Source organism: Arachis hypogaea, chromosome 6, assembly GCF_003086295.3.
Source record: "Arachis hypogaea cultivar Tifrunner chromosome 6, arahy.Tifrunner.gnm2.J5K5, whole genome shotgun sequence".
Classification (NCBI taxonomy): domain Eukaryota; kingdom Viridiplantae; phylum Streptophyta; class Magnoliopsida; order Fabales; family Fabaceae; genus Arachis; species Arachis hypogaea.
The window spans coordinates 117,527,290-117,545,733 of NC_092041.1; the positions used below are offsets into that span (position 1 = coordinate 117,527,290).

The window sequence follows — 18,444 nt, forward strand, 5'->3', positions numbered from 1 at the left end:
CTCTTTCTCTTTTTCTTTGTTTCATATGCATAGATTGAGCCATTGAGGCCCACGAAGTGCAATTCTAGCAAGACACTCAACCTGTCATACTAATAAAGGAAAAATAATAAAAAAAGGAAGAAGTTGCAAAGAAAAAGGAAAAAAGAAGAAGAAGAAGAAACTGTAAAAATGCAAAGCACTCAATACTGAGTTGCTTGCTTCAAGTGAAGACGAAGACCAATATATGATAAAGTCATGGTTTATGTGCACCACTGCCACCACATGATTTGCTTTTTGACCCGACATCTGTGCCAAAATTTTAAGGACTTTAGGTCTTGGGCATATTCCATAAGCATAAAGCAGCCGTAATCTTTTTTTTTTCTCCTAGAAATCAATCGGATATTTTTTGAAAATCTATTTTTTCTGTTTGCTCAATTTTAAGGAGGGATGACTACTTGATTAGGGATATAGTGGTCATTGCACACGTCAACGTGGCTTTTCTTTCATTGACGTTATCCTTAATTGAGAAATTGGTAATGACCATCCAATAATGTCATGGACTCATGGAGAACAACAATATTTATTGATTTATTTCTACAATCAAATAATTTTGATAACACGTGCTGCTGTCACTCACCAATACTTGGTATCATTGGCTGTATGCTTAGTGTTTCCTAGAAATTATCTTACACAAATATTATTATACATTTTTCTTTAGTAAAACAAAAGTTTTATACCTAACTATTACTATTATTATTATTATTATTATTATTATTATTATTATTATTATTATTATTATTATTATTATTATATAACGTGTTTGTTAATTCAATTTTTTATTTATTAAATATATATAACATTAACAAACTTGAAAATGATAAATATTTTTTATTATGATAAATTTTAGTAATAATTACGAAAAATATTTTTTATATATATGTAGATAGTGAAAATATTTTAAAAACTAAAATTTGTACACCCAATTCTCTTCGATTCCCATTATGTGCATGGTAGTTTTTTTTCTTTCTTTCGTTCTAATTTCGTACTTTAAAGTTTTATAATGTTGCCAAGGTTACTTTTCTACCGTCAATATTTAGTGTAGACAGCTATCAATTTGGCCAACTTAGTGAATGAGACATGCATCAATATCATCGTACAATAAAAATTGATTATCTACTTCCTTTTGAATTCCCCATTTTAGTTACTTTCATAACGAGTATTAAAAAAAGCCATACATGCATTTTCCATGGTTAGTTGAATCTGTAAGTGTAAATTTTAAAATTTATTTATGTATCTATTAACCGGAAGTAAAGTTTGATTAAGCTAATAAACTTTAATCTTAATGACAATAAAACTATACACAATATGTTTATGGAAAAGTTGAATGTTACTCTACGTCACAGGAAGATTTTTAAAATTTAAAGACACGTGTGTGTGTTTTTTTCTTTCCGAAAGGTAATATTTAATTTCTATAAGCAAATTACGATTGTACCAATATAAACAATTAGAGAAGTGAAGAAAATACCTAAGGTTACTAGTAATACTATAGGTAGTGAGTGATTAAGGAGGTACAAAAATAACTAAAAAATTAAGAAGAACCCAAATAATGAACACGTATAAAAACTGACAAAAGGCAGAGACTGATACAAGCAGTGTTTAAAACCACACAAAGATGAGTAGTTAATTAAATAGTTAAATGAATCTAAATTATACTATTAAAAATTTGTTGAAGTTTTATATTTAATTTAATCGATTAATGGTCGGATTGATGAAATTGGTACTAACAAATTACTCGATAGTGTAAGTCAGCAAGATTTATTCTTATTATATCGGATCTCTTCTCGTATATATATATATATATATATATATATATATATATATATATATATATATATATATATATATATATATATATATATATATATATAAATTAATGAGCATCATTAAATTTTATAACAAGACTTTTTCTTACATATTTTTCCTTTTTAACTCGAACTTAAGTCTTAAATAGTGTAAAATCACACAAATCAATAGAGAAAAAATGAAGAGATTCGTTCTCAAAATATTATCCATGCTAGGTTTTAACTTTTAACACAACTGATTGTTCTGTTACAATGTCTAGGGATGAATTAACATCCATATACACTATTATGTTTTCCTATATTACTACTAATTATATTTTTTCTTTTAAATATAGTACTAAAAAACATAGATAGAACACGCGATACATAGATGATATTATACAGAATCTTAACGACTTTTAGACATGATGAACTATATCAATAGATATGATTAACCAGTTAAAAAATGTTGACCGTAATCCTCAATTGTCTGTCATTATTTGCTGAAATTACTGAAAAGCTCGCAACCAGTTCATTTTTGAAGATTCTACTTTAATGCTGTCTACCATTCAAGCAAGTTCTGTTAAGTTGTTTCGTGAAATCTAAAGAACTCCCAATTTAGATTGTTATCTTTATGATGCAAACTCTTAGTTTCATTTAATTTGATTTATCATTCTTTCTTCTTTAAAATTTTTCTTCGTTTTTCAATCATACACCATTGGATGAATATTTTCAGTATATTATTTTAAAAAAATTTTACTTTTTATTATGTTGTCCAATTTTTAAACATCTTTATACTTTATTTTTTAATAATTAATAAAATATAACTTATTATGTTTGAAAAAAAAATACGAAGATGTTGATACATCATATAATATAATAAAATATATAAATACTAAGCAATATATTATAATAAATTAATAACAAAATGCCATAACGAAGTTAAGAGCATTTATTGCTAAAATTTATGTATAAGTACACAATAATAAAATACAAAATAGAGAATAGAATTATAGTTTAAATACCATAATTTTTTTATACTCGTCTAAAAATTCGCAAAGTTTAAGTCTCCCAGTATTCAGTAAAAAAAACGAGGACATATAATTGCATGAAGGGCATTATAGTGAATTCAAGTATCCCAGTAGAGAATCTAATATTCCAAAATAAATAAACCAACCAAGAAAGAAAAACCATCCACCAGCATCACCAAAGCTACCACCACTGAATGGTAGCAGCAAAAGAGAGGCCCGAGAAGAACAAGAAACATAGATAGATGGCTCTGAACGACTTCTTCGCCGGCGAGATCGCGACGGAGCTCATGAAGATGCTGATAAGCATATCACGCAAGTCACTCCTCTGCAGAACAAGCGCTGATCAGCTCAGAACTTACATCAACGAACTACTCCCTACCATTCAAGAGATCAAGTACTCCGGCGTCGAGCTTCCCGCCGATAGGCAGCGCCAGCTCGACCGCTTTTCCGAGATTCTTCGCTCCGGCGTCGAGCTCTCACATAAGGTTTAATTTCGATTCACTTATTTTTATATATGCAGTGATATTTTGCCAAATGTTATTCGGTGCTGTAACGGTTATTTCTAGTTTGCACGCAGATCGAGACGCACAAACAGTTACTTCTAACAGAAAGTGTCTCGAAAGATGTGCAGAAAAACAACACAAAACTGTTCATAACATTTTGATGAAAAAAACACTTAGTTGATTTAAGTCGTTTAGTATAACAAGATTTTTGAGTTTATTTGAATGGAAGGTTCCAGTATTCTAAGATGAGTTAAACTAGGCTAGTTGAATTTCAGTGAAGCTGGAATGGAAGTAAATTCTACAGAGTTGCTGATATAGTTTTGGATATTGTTTATTATTCAAGCGGTTTCAATTATTGTGAATAGAGTAAACTTGATTGTAGTGATTTAGTGTAAAAGCTTTTTCTATATAAATGTTTAATTTAGTATCAGCATGGAAAAGAAATAAATTAAGTTGTCAGACAATAACTCTTGTGATTTCATATACATGTAATTTACATTGATAGTATATTAAAATTGATCTGTGCAAAATGTGTTGAAGGTTCTTAATTCGAACCGGTGGAACGTGTACAAGAACTTGCAGCTAGCGAAGAAGATGGAGAAGCTTGAGAAGACCGTGTCACGGTTTGTGCAAGGTCCAATGCAAGCTCACATATTGGCTGATGTGCACCACGCCCGGGTCGAGATGGCCGAGAGGTTCGACCGGGTCGATGCGTCGAACCAGAGGCTAGAGCAGTACTTTAGTGCCATGAAGATAGGAGTGGGAGGAGGAGGGTGGATAGAGGAGGCTGTGAGCAGCATGGAGGTGGATGAGAGTGGGGTGGAGGGTAATTTGGGGAATTTAGGTGTAGGTTTGGAACTTGGAAAGAAGAAGGTTAAGGAAATGGTAATTGGAAGGAATGATATTTGGGTTGTTGGGATTTGTGGGATTGGTGGCTCGGGGAAGACTACACTTGCTAGAGAAGTATGCAAAGATGAACAAGTCAGAAGTAAGCCTTCAATTCTTTTTGAAGATCTTCAACTTCAATTGCCTTTTCCTTTTATAAAAGAATAGGGTTATTGATGAGATTGATTCCTAGAAAATCATATATGATTCAATTTAGTTCCTGAAAGATTTGATACTTCAATTTAGTTATCTAAGAAATACCAATATAAATCAAATCTGTTCTTCTGATAATTTTCAATTGACGTGTCACCATTAAGTATTATATGACACATTAAAAACATGAAAATGACACAATTTACCTCGCACATTAGGGTTATGAGTGTGAAATGACCAACTAAACTCACATTGGTATTTTTTAGGGACTGAATTGAGTTATTGAATCCTTAAGAGACCAGATTGACTTGTGTAACCTTTTAGAACCATTTTGAATCCAATGCATATGACTACGATAGAGATGTTGGGATAAAGAGAAATTCTTAATTTTCTAGCACTGGTTTTGATGGTTAAGTTTTGCAGGTCATTTCAAGGAAAGAATCTTGTTCCTAACAGTCTCACAATCTCCAAATGTTGAGCAACTAAGAGCAAAGATATGGGGTTTCATTATGGGAAACCAAGGCTTCATAAGTTCAAATTATGTTGTTCCTCAAAGAATGCCACAAACTGAATGCAGGAGTGAAGTTCAAAGATTGATTGTTCTTGATGATGTTTGGTCCCTCTCTGTGTTAGAATATCTTGTGTGCAGAGTACATGGTTGCAAGTTCATTGTGGTTTCGAGAGAGAGATTTCCAACAATTTTCAATGCTACTTATGAAGTGGAATTGCTGAGTAAAGAGGAAGCATTAGCTTTGTTCTGTCACCATGCTTTTGGTCAAAAATCAATTCCTTTGGATGCTGATAGCAATTTGGTCAACCAGGTAAAATTTTAGTTCTTAACTTTGATCAAGCATGTAATGCTCAATAATACCATGTTTTTGGATTATTTTCAATATTATATGTACCGTTATTCAAAAAGTTTAAGTTGATTAGTTTGAAGCACGTGAGTGATTAAATATATGATACCAAAGATAATTTCTTTGCTGATTCTTGAATCCAATGTAAAAAAAACAGGTTGTGACCGAATGTGGAAGGCTTCCGTTGGCTCTTAAAGTGATCGGAGCTTCATTGCGCGATCAGACCGAGATGTTCTGGGCTAGTGTCAAGAACAGGCTATCTCAAGGACAAAGCATTGGTGAATCCTATGAAATCAACCTCATTGATAGAATGGCAATCAGCACAAATCACTTACCAGAAATGATCAAAGAATGCTTTTTAGATCTTTGTTCATTCCCAGAGGATAAGAAGATTCCACTAGATGTTCTCACTAATATGTGGGTTGAAATCCATGATATTGATCAGAAAGAAGCTTTTGCAATTGTTGTGGAGCTCTCAAACAAGAATCTTCTCACATTAGTGAAAGAAGCTCGGTATGCAAGCTAAAATGTGATATTTATATTTGTTTTGTTTTGTTTGATTACTTCACAATGATAGTATAATTTCTAAACCATATGGATATGATATTTCAATATATCAGTGCTGGTGGCATGTATAGCAGCTGCTTTGAGATATCTGTTACTCAGCATGATATACTGAGAGACCTTGCTCTTAATTTGAGCAATCGCAGCAGCATCCGTGAACGCCGCCGATTAGTTATGCCTAAACGAGAAGATCACGGCCGACTGCCTAAACAATGGTTGAGATATAAGGACAGGCCATTTGAGGCTCAGATCGTTTCAGTTCACACAGGTATACTATATTTCGATTTCAATGGTAAATTAGTCAGAAGATTGGAACAATGATAATTCAACACCTAAAATACATTTTTTAGGTACTATAGACTTGTTTAGTTTTTCCAAAGATGAGATTGTTACTAATTTAATCTTTTGAAATCTAAACAAGTCTTTGAAATTTATCTTTGTGACAATTTGTTCTTTGTCTTTGCTCTGCCATTCATATTAGTAGGAATGTTAAACATTGCAGGTGAAATGAAAGAAGAAGATTGGTGTCACCTTGAGTTTCCTAATGCCGAAGTTTTGATAATCAATTTCACATCCAATGAATACTACTTACCTCCCTTCATTGCAAAAATGCCAAATTTGAGGTCATTAATTATCATAAACTATAGTGCATCATATGCTTCCCTTCACAATGTATCAGTTTTTCAGAATTTGACCAATCTTAGAAGCCTTTGGCTTGAAAAAGTTTCAACCCCTCAATTATCAGGCACTATAATGAAAAGCTTAGGGAAATTATTCATAGTCCTATGCAAATTAAATAATAGTTTAGAGGGTAAAGAAGCAAACCTAGCACAAGCATTTCCTAACCTAAGTGAACTCACTCTTGATCATTGTGATGATGTTACTGAATTACCCTCAAGCATTTGTGAGATACATTCACTTCAAAACTTGAGTCTCACAAACTGTCACAATTTGACCAAATTGCCCTCAGAACTAGGCAAGCTAAGATCACTTGGGATACTAAGACTGTATGCTTGTCCAGAACTGAAATCACTTCCTAGTAGCATATGTGACATGATTAAGTTGAAGTATATAGACATATCTCAATGTGTTAACCTTGCAATGTTCCCTAATGAGATTGGAAAATTGGTGAATTTAGAGAAGATTGACATGAGGGAATGCCCTATGATTAAGAGTTTACCAAAATCAACAGTGTCATTGAAGAATCTGAGGCTTGTGATATGTGATGAGGAGGTACAAGAGGTTTGGAATGAGGTTGAGAAGGCAAAGCCAAATCTCCACATTAAAGTCTCAGAGCAATACTATGATTTGGATTGGCTTAAAGAGTGATTCATTGACCTTGGTGTCAATTTTCTTGTCCCTAATTTTTTGTAACTATCAACTATATATTTTTAGTCTTCTCTCTATAGACATCTTTTATGTAAGAAATTATGTTTATATACTGACTAAAAATATTGTGTATATAAGTGGAATTATTGATTAAAATTCCAAAGTATAATACTGATATTTCAGATGTACTTCAAACTCTTCCAACATATTGAAAATATATTATTGATTAATACCATAGCACTGCCAAACAAAACAGAGTGCCGAACCAAGCATATATTCTTCTTGTCCAAATATTAATACTATAATCATTTCTTTATAAAATCATGTGCAAAAAGGTTATAACTTTTAAATAAAATTGAGAAAAGATACAAAAGCTACTCATACAATAATTGCACACAAAAAAAAAAAAAAGCTTGACTAAAATCTTTTGACTTTCTATATATTTTTATATTACAATCTTTTCTATTATCCAAATAACAAAAAGTAATGTTTTATTTAAAAAAAATTCAAAACTAAACTAAAGCACAATCACTTGAAGAAAATCTATCAAGAAAACAGACTCGTGTCTTTTTCACATATGAATGCTATTTATTATTTCTAATAAGCTTAATTTAAACTTCATAAACTAGATATAATGAAAATATTAATATTAATATGTATTATGATCTAATTTAGATAAACAACTTAAATAATTTTTTTGAAAACTTTTATTAATAACAGCTTATAAATAAGTTATTTTGTATTTGAATTTTTAGTTATAAAAATACTTATTTTAAGGTTGTAGCGTTTGAATAAATAACTCAAAAAATACAACTTTTTTTTTACACAAGAAAATGGATATTAAAGTAACGATAATAACAAATACTTGTCACTTTCGTATGGAAAAGAACATAAAAAAAGAAATCAAACAAATATTTCTACAAGAAGAGATACATAAAAAGTGGAGAGATATTATAAAATAAGGGAATGACTCTATCATTGTTACAAGTGAATAACTATGTTTTTGTGTGTGGTGAATAGTTATAAAATTCTAATTCACAATAATCTTTATGGCAATGTCAAAAAAATTATTGTATAGTTAGTGCTTGTTGTTTTATTGTTTATGATATGGTACGTGAAAATAAAAAACAAATATGAAATGTGTGTCAATGTTAGGGATGTGCATGTCCCGGCCCGGCCCTGATTTTATTAGAGGCTAATTTGGTGTGATTTTACCGGATTTAGGGCTGGGTAAGGATCTCAAAAATAGACCCGATCATTATTTCGGGTTTGATCCAGGCCATGGCCCGGTCATCATACACAATTAATATTTTGTATTATTAGTGACGAATGATAGTTATTCTTATATGGAATTTAAGTATTGTAAACCTTAACATTTTGTGTTATTAGTTATTATAAAACTATAAGTTAATGTTTTATGTTTGAAATGCATAAGATTTCATACTAATGGCATAATATTGTGTTATTTGTATTGATTTAAATATTTAGTGTTATTAGAAAATATTAGTATTGATTATGGTTATGCTTTAATTTTAGAGAAGAGTTGATTCTTGTTATATTTTTCTAAGTGAATTTTACCATGTTAAATAATGGTTAGAGTCATAAAAATTTGAATATTTTCACATGCTAGTTTATAAGAAGGTGTATAGGTGTCTAGGACCGGATTCGGATCTAATAAATAGTCCCGGTATATATTTCAGATTGGATCTAAGTCACATCAAACCCGTTTTACCCCACCTATGCACACCTCTAGTTAATATATATTTTGTTGTTATTTTTTATTTTTTATTTTTACTCCTATTAGAACTCCATCCACTTTTATTAGGGTCAACAAATATATTATAACTTACTATAAATGGTGGCAAAGAGCCAGGATTTCCAGCAGAAAATAAAAAATATTTTTTACAAAATCAAAAATAAAAATAATTTTTTTTTGTTTTGAAGTGAATTTTTTTTTATAAAAATAATAGAATGACTTATAAAAAAAAAAGTTATATATTTCTAATTGTTTAAAAAACTGTGAATTAACTTCTTAAAAAATTAATTTCTTTTTTTTAAATAGTACTAAACTCTATTGTTACTTTTTATAATTTAAAAATAAAAAAATAACTTTTGCTATTTTTCTTCTGTCTCTACTAACAGATTAAGAGATATTTATATGTCTATCAATATTTTTTAAATCAATAATTAATGTAAGATTAATCAAGATAATAAGTTCTTTAATTAATTCCGTAGTCAACATTTTTGGTTCAAATCTTAGTAATAGAGAAAAAATATAAGACAGACCAACCTATAAATGAGAGACTAAATAGGTCAATCTAAGTATCTAAACCAACAGGTCTTGGTGTTTGTGGCGTCTCTCAACACTTTTTGACACATATATCTAATATCTCCATAGTTATCTTAGATAAGCTCACTAACGATATTTTTTTATTTATATTAAATAAATATAATATTTACTGAATTAAATAAACATAAAAAAATTTATTAAAATATATCTTTAGTCACATCTTGAATTTAATAGGACACTTTTAAAAATAGTTATATCTTGATTTTATTCTGTAAACTAAGATGTGTAAATTATATTTCGAATATATTCAAGATATAAATAGAGACATATCTCAAATTAGGGGTGTGCATGATCCGGTCCGACTTGAAGATTTGGCCTGGTCTCGACTATTTTAGGGACTAATTTGGTGTGATTTCATCGAGTTTAAGGTCGAATAAAGATCTTAAAAATAGACCCGGTCATTATTTCGGATTGGGTCCGGACATGGCTCGGGTCACCCGAAATCGGTCCGGTGGCCTGGTCATCATACACAATTAATATTTTGTGTTATTAGTGATGGATAATGGCTATTCTTATGTAGAATTTAAGTATTGTAAACCTTAATATTTTGTGTTATTAGTTATTATAAGACTATAAGTTAATGTTTTATGTTTAAAATGCATAAGATTTTAGACTAATACATAATATTGTGTTATTTGTATTGATTTAAATATTTGGTGTTATTATACAATATTAGTATTGATTATGATTATCCTTTAATTTTAGAGAAAAGTTAGTTCTTGTTATATTTTTCTAAGTGAATTTTACTATGTCAAATAATAGTTGTAGTCTTAGAAATTTGGATATTTTCACATGCTAGCTTGTAAGAAGATATCAAGGTAATGTAATGTTAATGAGCCGATTTTTACCTGGATTTTATCCGATATAATCGTGGCCCGAAAGTATATAAATTTAACCAAGTTTATGACCAAATTCGAACCGAATCTAAATCACCTCAAACTCGATTTCACCCGACTCATACACACTTCTATCTCCAAGAGTATTCTATTTTAGTTTAATACATCCGAAATACGAGGATTGAAAACGGTGATACAACATCCAAAATACATCTAAATTTAATATTTTAATAATACAATAAGAATTTAGTCACTTTAACTCTTTGAAATCACATGCACATGTAAAAAAAATTTGAATTTTTTAAATTTTAAATTTATATTTTAAAAAATAAAATATAATTTTTTATTATTAAATAATTTTTTTATATTTATTTTTAATTTTATCTATAAAATAAATAATTAAAAATTATACTTTACTTTCTAAAATAAAATTTAAATTTTAGAAGGATTCCATGTAAAAGATATAAAAGTACTCGGCAGTTGCAAAAGTTAGAAAAAATATCCATTGCCTCAAGATTAATTTTGTCCATTGGTTAAAGGACATTAAAATTCTATCCTTTTTTTATTTTTTTTAAATGAATCAATTAGAAATTAGCAAGCTTTTGCTCTTTTCGTTAACCTTGAGTTATTATCTTTGTTATGAACTTGATTACTTAAAAAAATTGAGTCTTTCCTATCTTTATCTGATAGGGGCTCATTGGTTTTGGGTAATTTTTTTTAATAAAAATAAAAATAAAACATAAAAATATGATTGATTAAATATTTTAAAATATTTTTAATGAAAATATTTTCTAAAAAATAAAACAAAATAAAAAATAATATTAAAAATATTTTCAACCCAAAACACGATGTTTTTTATTTTAGGATAAATGTTGGACCTGCTCTTTTCTATACATTTTTTTCACGGTACATCCACCCAATTTACTTTTATGTAATTAGGCTTAATTTTTATACCTTTGGTCTATATAATTAAAAAAATGAAATTCTAATTAAAATTAAATATATATTTATTAATTTTTTTTATTTTATATAGTACTGACTATATATTTGTTGAGTTTCCTTTATTTTTGACATTCATTCTTTCAGAGGCAAGACCATCAATAAATTTGTTATGAAATAATTTTTTAATCGACAATTAATTATAAAAATATCAATAATAAAAATTAAAAAATATATAAAAATTTAAAAATATTGATAAAAAGTCAATTTTTATTTTAAATTTTTTAAATTAATATTTATTTATTTATTATTTTATTAATAAATTATTTGTTAAATATATATTTACATCAATAAATATGTTTAATAAATATATCTGCAATCGTATCTCGAATGCAATGTATTCAAGATACATCTTTATTCATATCTCACACTTTAGATATGACTCGAATGCAATGTATTCAAGATACATCTTTGTTCATATCCCATACACTTTAGATATGACTCGCACATCTTATTTAGTACACTCGTTACCATTTTTAGGAGCGCCCCATTGCATTCGAGATGTGACTAACGACGTATTTTAATAAATTTTTTTATATTTATTTAAATCGGTAAATATTATATTTATTTAATTTAAATAAAAAAAATCCCTCACTAACCAGTAACCACTATACCTATAATTATTTTCGTATTAATCTCATCATAAAACATATTTAATAGATGTGATCTAATAAAATACTATTAAACAAACGCTACATATTATATAATATAATTTGTAATAAATTATATTAATATCTAAACATAAGAAAATAATTGTAAGCAAAAGTGCCAGTGATATTATCATATTACTAAAAAAAGGGAAAAGAAAAAACTATCTATAATTCTATAATAGAAACTAAAGGGGGGAAAGGTGACACTTGAGGGGCAAAACAGTGAATTCAACAACCCACCATTAGAGTTAGAGTGCTGACCAAACTATAAGACTAACAATCATAGAAACATAACAAAAAACAAAGTGACGCAACCAATCAAACAAGAGGCAAAGAAAAACCAACCACCACCACCACCACCAGTGTTCGCCGGAGAAGAGCAAAAGTGGCTTGAGAAAGTAATGGCCCTGACGGAGTTAATTAGCAACGAGCTCACCGGCGAGCTCCTCCGGAATCTCGTAACCATCTCTCGCAAATCCATTCTCTGCCGTGGAAGTGCAGATCAGCTCATAACTTACATAACTGAACTCCTTCCAACCATACAAGAGATCAAATACTCCGGCGTTGAACTCCCTCAGCCACGTCAGCAACAGCTTCACCGCCTCTCCGAGATCCTCCACTCTGGTGTCGAACTCGCTCACAAGGTAATCCATCTCTAACTAACTAACCAACTAACTGATTCCATAACTAACTCTGTAACTAACTCCACCAACGGTGGCTAAATCATGTTTATGCTGCAATTTTATTTCATCTATGGTTCTTGTTCTTATTATGTAATTAAATTTTATGTTCATAACTCAAAATATGTGCTACTAAAATATTGAAGAGTTTGTTTGTATGATCTATGTATTGATTCTGTTTTTTAATTTTGTTGAAGGTTCTGAATTCGAGCCGTTGGAATGTGTACAAGAACTTTCAGCTAGCTAAAAAGATGGAGAAGCTTGAGAACACGGTATCAAAGTTCATAGAGGGTCCGATGCAGACTCACATACTTGCTGATGTGCACCACACGCGGTTCGAGATGGCGGAGCGGTTCGACCGGATCGAGGCGTCGAACCGGAGGCTGGAGCAGTACTTTGTGACCATGAAGATGGGGGGGATGGGAGGTGGAGGGTGGGTCGAGGAGGCTGTGAGGAGCATGGAGATTGCTGAGGGTAGTTTAGGGAATTCACGTGTGGGTTTGGAGCTTGGGAAGAAGAAAGTCAAGGAGATGCTTGTTGGGAGGAATGATCTTTGGGTGATTGGGATTTCTGGTATTGGTGGCTCAGGGAAGACCACTCTTGCTAGAGATGTTTGCAGAGATGAACAAGTTCAATGTAAGTATTAGATGTAAAACCATTCATATGTTTCTAATTGAATTACTTAAGCATTTGGAAGAAACAGTTATCATCGTTTGGGTTCAATTTCAAAAGGTTTTAGTGGTTACTTTTTTTTGGCAGTTTCTTTCAAGGAGAGAATCTTGTTTTTGACTGTGTCACAGTCCCCAAATGTTGAGCAGCTAAGAGCAAGGATCTGGGGGTTCATTATGGGGAATCAAAACTTGAATCCAAATTATGTGATTCCCCAATGGATGCCGCAATTCGATTGCAAAACCGAAACTCGAAACCTTATTGTTCTTGATGATGTCTGGTCACTCTCTGTGCTGCAACAGCTTGTATGCAGAATACCTGGCTGCAAGTTCCTTGTTGTCTCCAGAGAGAAATTCCAAATTTGTAATGCCACTTATGAGGTGGAACTGTTGAGTGAAGAGGATGCACTATCTTTGTTCTGTCATCATGCTTTTGGACAGAAATCAATCCCTGTAGCTGCTAATGAGAATCTAGTAATGCAGGTAATGAGAATTTGCTCAAGTAAAATGTTATACAAGAAAATAGAGAGAGTACTATCATACTAGTGTATGGAGCATAGTCCTTACTAAGCACCTAATAATTTTACTTTGTGGAGTTTACTTAACTTTGTTTTTGGTGGTTTCTTGAATCCAATTGCAAACAGGTTGTGACAGAGTGTGGAAGGCTTCCACTAGCTCTTAAAGTGATTGGAGCTTCCTTGAGAGATCAGAATGAAATGTTTTGGGAAGGTGTCAAAACAAGGCTATCTCAGGGCCAAAGCATTGGGGAATCTTACCAAAACAATCTGATTGAGAGAATGGCAATCAGTGTAAACTTCCTGCCAGAGAAGATCAAGAAATGCTTCTTGGACCTTTGTTCATTTCCTGAGGACAAGAAAATCCCTCTGGACATCCTCATCAATATGTGGGTCGAAATGCATGATATCTGCCAAACCGAAGCCTTTACTATGGTCGTTGAGCTTTCAAACAAGAATCTTCTCACCTTGGTGAAAGAGGCGCGGTATGCACCTTTTAAAAATTGCATTTTAACTCAGATTTGATTGTTTTTTATAGTAATGGCACCATTCTAAAACCCCGTTTGATGTTTAATATGTCAGTGCTGGAGACATGTATAGCAGTTGCTTTGAGATATCTGTTACTCAACATGATATACTCAGAGACCTTGCGCTCAATATGAGCAACTGTGACAGCATTTGTGAACGCCGGCGATTGGTTATGCCAAAGCGAGAAGCAAGTGGTCTCCCTAAAGAGTGGTTGAGATACAAGGATAAACCATTTGAGGCTCAGATTGTCTCAATTCACACGGGTATGTAGCCAATCTCTCCCAAAATTTCTTTTTCGTTTTATTAACTTTGCTTCATCTTTGTATAATTTGATGAATGTATTCATGTTTCAGGTGAAATGAAAGAAAAGGATTGGTGCAACCTTGAGTTTCCCAAGGCTGAAGTTCTGATTATTAATTTTTCATCCAGTGAATACTTCCTGCCTCCCTTCATTCAATCAATGCCAAATCTGAAGACATTGATTATAATAAACTATAGTGCTTCTTATGCATGCCTTCACAATATGTCAATTTTTGAGAAGTTGACAAACTTGAAGAGTCTCTGGCTTGAAAAGGTTTCCACTCCAGAGTTATCAGGCATTGTGATGAAAAATCTAAGCAAATTATGTCTAGTCCTTTGCAAGATCAATAACAGTTTGGAGGGGAAAGAACTCAAAGAAGCAGACCTATCTAGAATCTTCCCAAACCTCACCGAACTCACTCTTGATCACTGTGATGATGTAACTGATCTTCCCTCAAGCATCTGTGAAATACATTCCCTGCAGAACTTGAGTCTAACAAATTGTCACAATCTGACGAAACTACCTGCCGAATTGGGGCAACTGCGATCGCTTGAGATCCTCCGGCTATATGCATGTCCGGATTTGAAGTCCCTTCCTCTGAGCATATGTAATATGATTAAGTTGAAGTACATAGACATTTCTCAATGTGTTAACCTGGCATGCTTCCCTAATGAGATTGGTAAGTTGGTCAATTTGGAGAAGATTGACATGAGGGAATGCTCCATGATTAGGAGCATACCAAAGTCTGCATTGTCATTGAAGAATCTAAGGCTTGTGATTTGTGATGAGGAGGTACAAGATATGTGGATAGATGTTCAAAAGGCCAAGCCAAAAGAATTTCATATTCAAGTATCTGAACAGCAATATGATCTGGATTGGCTAAAAGATTGACCCTCAATCTTTGATTGTTTTGATGTTCACATTCCTAATCCTTGACTCCTTGTAAGTAGCTGTTCATAACTAGTTTAAAGTAGAAAATTTCTTTTGCCTAGAAGCAAATTTTGTTAGGGTATGCTTGATGGGTAAATTCTGTTTGGTTTGATTTCTTACTGGTGTCTGAACCGTGTTATAAGCCGGTGCGGCCGTGCGAGGGTCATGGCCGTCCTCCCAAAACGGTTATTACCTTCGCCGGAGATCGAACTCGAGACCACAAGGAAGGATCTAAGGGGGCTCAGCATGGCTAGACCAAAATACATCAAACTCATTCAAGAAAGTTTCTATCATACCTTTATTCAACCTTAGTGCAGGTTATGACATAATCTGTTAGCTAGTCTTCTGAGTTAGCTTAATCTGTAATTTTTAATTGTCAATTTAATAAGATATTTTTTTTCAAAATACGTCCAGTTCTATGATTTGTATTGTTATGTCAATTTCTTTAAGCAGATGTAATAAGATATAGGCTTCATCTGTTCCCCAATGTTGATTTTCTGTTTAGTTTTAATGATATGTCAAGAAAAGCAGCACAAGCAATGATGGAAAAATTGTAGAGAGTAAGGCGGCTAGAATGAAAGAATCATATTAATTCATAGATAGATAGATTTCCAAAATGAAATGCTTCTTTTTCTTCTGTAAAATTTGGGATCTTGTGACCACCATGGACATATACAATGTACGCATGTCAAATAGACTACTTCCAACTTCCAATAGCCTGCTTCCACTAAAGGGCATGTGGGTATTTTCTCTCAATTTTATTTTCTTTTATATTATTAAAAAATATAATATTATTTTTTGTTTCTTAATAAAATGAAAACGCGTGAGAAGCTGATAATATGCATCACATAGGTTTCAGCTAACAAGATTCTCTTCAAACTCCAAAGGTCACTGTCACTTGTGTAATGTGTTACTTGCTGAGAACCTTCCTTGGTCTATTTTTCTTTTTATCTTGTATGGTTTATAATGATATCCGCCACCTTAGTCAATATCTCTTTCTTTTATTATTATTATTATTATCCTTTGTTTATTGATGATGTATAAATCTTGCAAGCAAGTCAAGCCTACCCTAGTCAACTTAATTTGATCATCACCAAACTATATGTGATTGTAAAGTGTATACAGCGTGTTGCGAATAATGAAACCACTCGGTTTAATTAGTTCAGTTTGATTGTCGGAGAGACTCTTGAGAAATAGAACTATTTGAGCCATAATTTTTATTATTATTTTAAAACTTGAATTTAAGATATCTATCTAGTAATTAAAAGCTCATGTTTCGTGATAATTCAACCAGCTCTTACAGCAGTAGATGTTTGCAAAATTTGGATGTTTGATGACAAAACTCCAAAGTTCACAATATTACCAAAGATAGTTAAAAGGTGAGGGAAAAAACGAGAATTACTGTATACGTTACCAACAGCATTTTTGCAACTTTTTTAAATCTTATTTATGACTGTATTTAATAAAAGTATTTTTGTGGATGTGTCTAATAAAAATATTTTTTTATGACTATATCTAATGAAAATATTTTTGTATATATATCTTGATGTATCTTTTTATATATATATTAAAAATATAATAATTAATTATTATTAATAATAAATTGACAAATAATATATTAGCACCGTATACTTTCTCATATCCTTATATCTAGACGGTAATTGTCACTTTGTCAGTTAGTGGCATAAGACAAAAAATTGGCTTTATATTGGTTAAATATAAATTAATCTTTATTTGATTGTATGTATTTATAACTATAATACATATACACTAAATAAACTAAAGAATAAAATACCATATTGGAATATGAAAAGTGTGAAATAAAATGTATATATACAGAAATATATAATAATAATTAATTTAATAATTGATTTTTAGTATATCCAAAACTTTTGATGCACATATCTTAGTCAAAAAATTATTTTCTTTTCAAATATTTTAGAAAGATTTAAGTTCCGGCATACAAAAATATTATGTTTACACCAAAATCAGTTATTATATATTTATGTATAAATATATATATTATTTAATTTATTTTTAATATTTATTTTATATTCTAATATATATTTTATATTAGTATCTAATTTTCATTATTAATTTTGATATACACCTAACAAAATTATTATTAATAAAACAAATATATAGAGAACCAACTTTTTGTCCGTCAACATCAACATTAGCTAACTATTTTTCTCAATTCTAAAACTTCTCATTTTTTTATGATTTAAGATTTATAATTTAAATTTAAAATTTAAGATTAAGAATTTATAATTTAAAAAATAAAATTTAAAATAAATAAAATAATTTAAGAAAATTGATTAATAATAACAAAAAAATTAACTCTAATATTATTCGATGGATAAAAAAATATATAATTTGATGACCTCACTATAGAGAGAGTAAACAATATCACAAATTGACAAAAACAAATCTTCTTTTCTACCAAAAAAAAAAAAATACCAATAATGAATACTTCCAATGTAACTTTCATGAACGTATATTAACCTTTGATTTGGAAGATTATAAAATGTATTTTCCTCCAAAGTAAACCAATTTATTTGTCCTCCTTTTCTGGGGAAGAATTATGTCATCTCATGCCTCATGAATGACACATCTTACTAGCCGAAATTCCTTGAGATAAACGAGGGCATAATTGACATTAAGAAAAGGCTTTTCTATACTATACTTTTTTATAAGAAGTTAAAAGACTCTAGAAGGATTAAGGAATATGCAAGCATAATTTCACACTAAAGCATGATTCATGAATACATGCTAAAAAAGCTTAATATATTTGGATGAAATGAACTTTTTGCATGTAAGAACATAAAACATAAAAAGAATTATA

General features: G+C 30.7%; 2 protein-coding genes across 3 annotated transcripts; both read left to right on the forward strand.

Annotated features, from left to right (window-relative positions):
* Positions 1–2,824: 2,824 nt before the first annotated feature.
* Positions 2,825–7,330, forward strand: LOC112756179 (disease resistance protein ADR1-like). The gene is made up of 6 exons (XM_025804646.3): positions 2,825–3,336; positions 3,895–4,342; positions 4,816–5,213; positions 5,407–5,762; positions 5,870–6,081; positions 6,316–7,330. Exons 1-6 carry the CDS (start codon positions 3,094–3,096, stop codon positions 7,140–7,142), a joined length of 2,484 nt encoding a protein of 827 aa, XP_025660431.1. The 5' UTR covers positions 2,825–3,093; the 3' UTR covers positions 7,143–7,330.
* Positions 7,331–12,051: 4,721 nt separating this feature from the next.
* LOC112756180 (probable disease resistance protein At4g33300) lies at positions 12,052–16,086 on the forward strand. Of its 2 annotated transcripts, XR_011862960.1 has the most exons (7): positions 12,085–12,621; positions 12,855–13,293; positions 13,417–13,808; positions 13,970–14,325; positions 14,423–14,631; positions 14,722–15,611; positions 15,743–16,086. XR_011862960.1 is itself a non-coding variant. In XM_025804647.2 (6 exons), the coding sequence occupies exons 1-6, from the start codon at positions 12,379–12,381 to the stop codon at positions 15,558–15,560; spliced, it is 2,478 nt and encodes an 825-aa protein (XP_025660432.1). In that variant the 5' UTR covers positions 12,052–12,378; the 3' UTR covers positions 15,561–16,086. The 2 variants fall into 2 exon arrangements, 1 of the variants encoding a protein (XP_025660432.1); XM_025804647.2 differs by having other exon boundaries at positions 12,052–12,621; positions 14,722–16,086.
* Positions 16,087–18,444: the final 2,358 nt, after the last annotated feature.

Bases quoted from the DNA above. Each gene is read 5' to 3' on its own strand.
- LOC112756180 (XM_025804647.2), top strand. From the start codon at position 12,379: ATGGCCCTGACGGAGTTAATTAGCAACGAGCTCACCGGCGAGCTCCTC. The intron at 13,294-13,416 runs GTAAGTATTAGA...TTTTTTTGGCAG, and splicing joins CAGAGATGAACAAGTTCAAT to TTTCTTTCAAGGAGAGAATC. The intron at 14,326-14,422 runs GTATGCACCTTT...TTAATATGTCAG, and splicing joins ACCTTGGTGAAAGAGGCGCG to TGCTGGAGACATGTATAGCA.
- LOC112756179 (XM_025804646.3), top strand. From the start codon at position 3,094: ATGGCTCTGAACGACTTCTTCGCCGGCGAGATCGCGACGGAGCTCATG. The intron at 4,343-4,815 runs GTAAGCCTTCAA...TAAGTTTTGCAG, and splicing joins CAAAGATGAACAAGTCAGAA to GTCATTTCAAGGAAAGAATC. The intron at 6,082-6,315 runs GTATACTATATT...TAAACATTGCAG, and splicing joins GATCGTTTCAGTTCACACAG to GTGAAATGAAAGAAGAAGAT.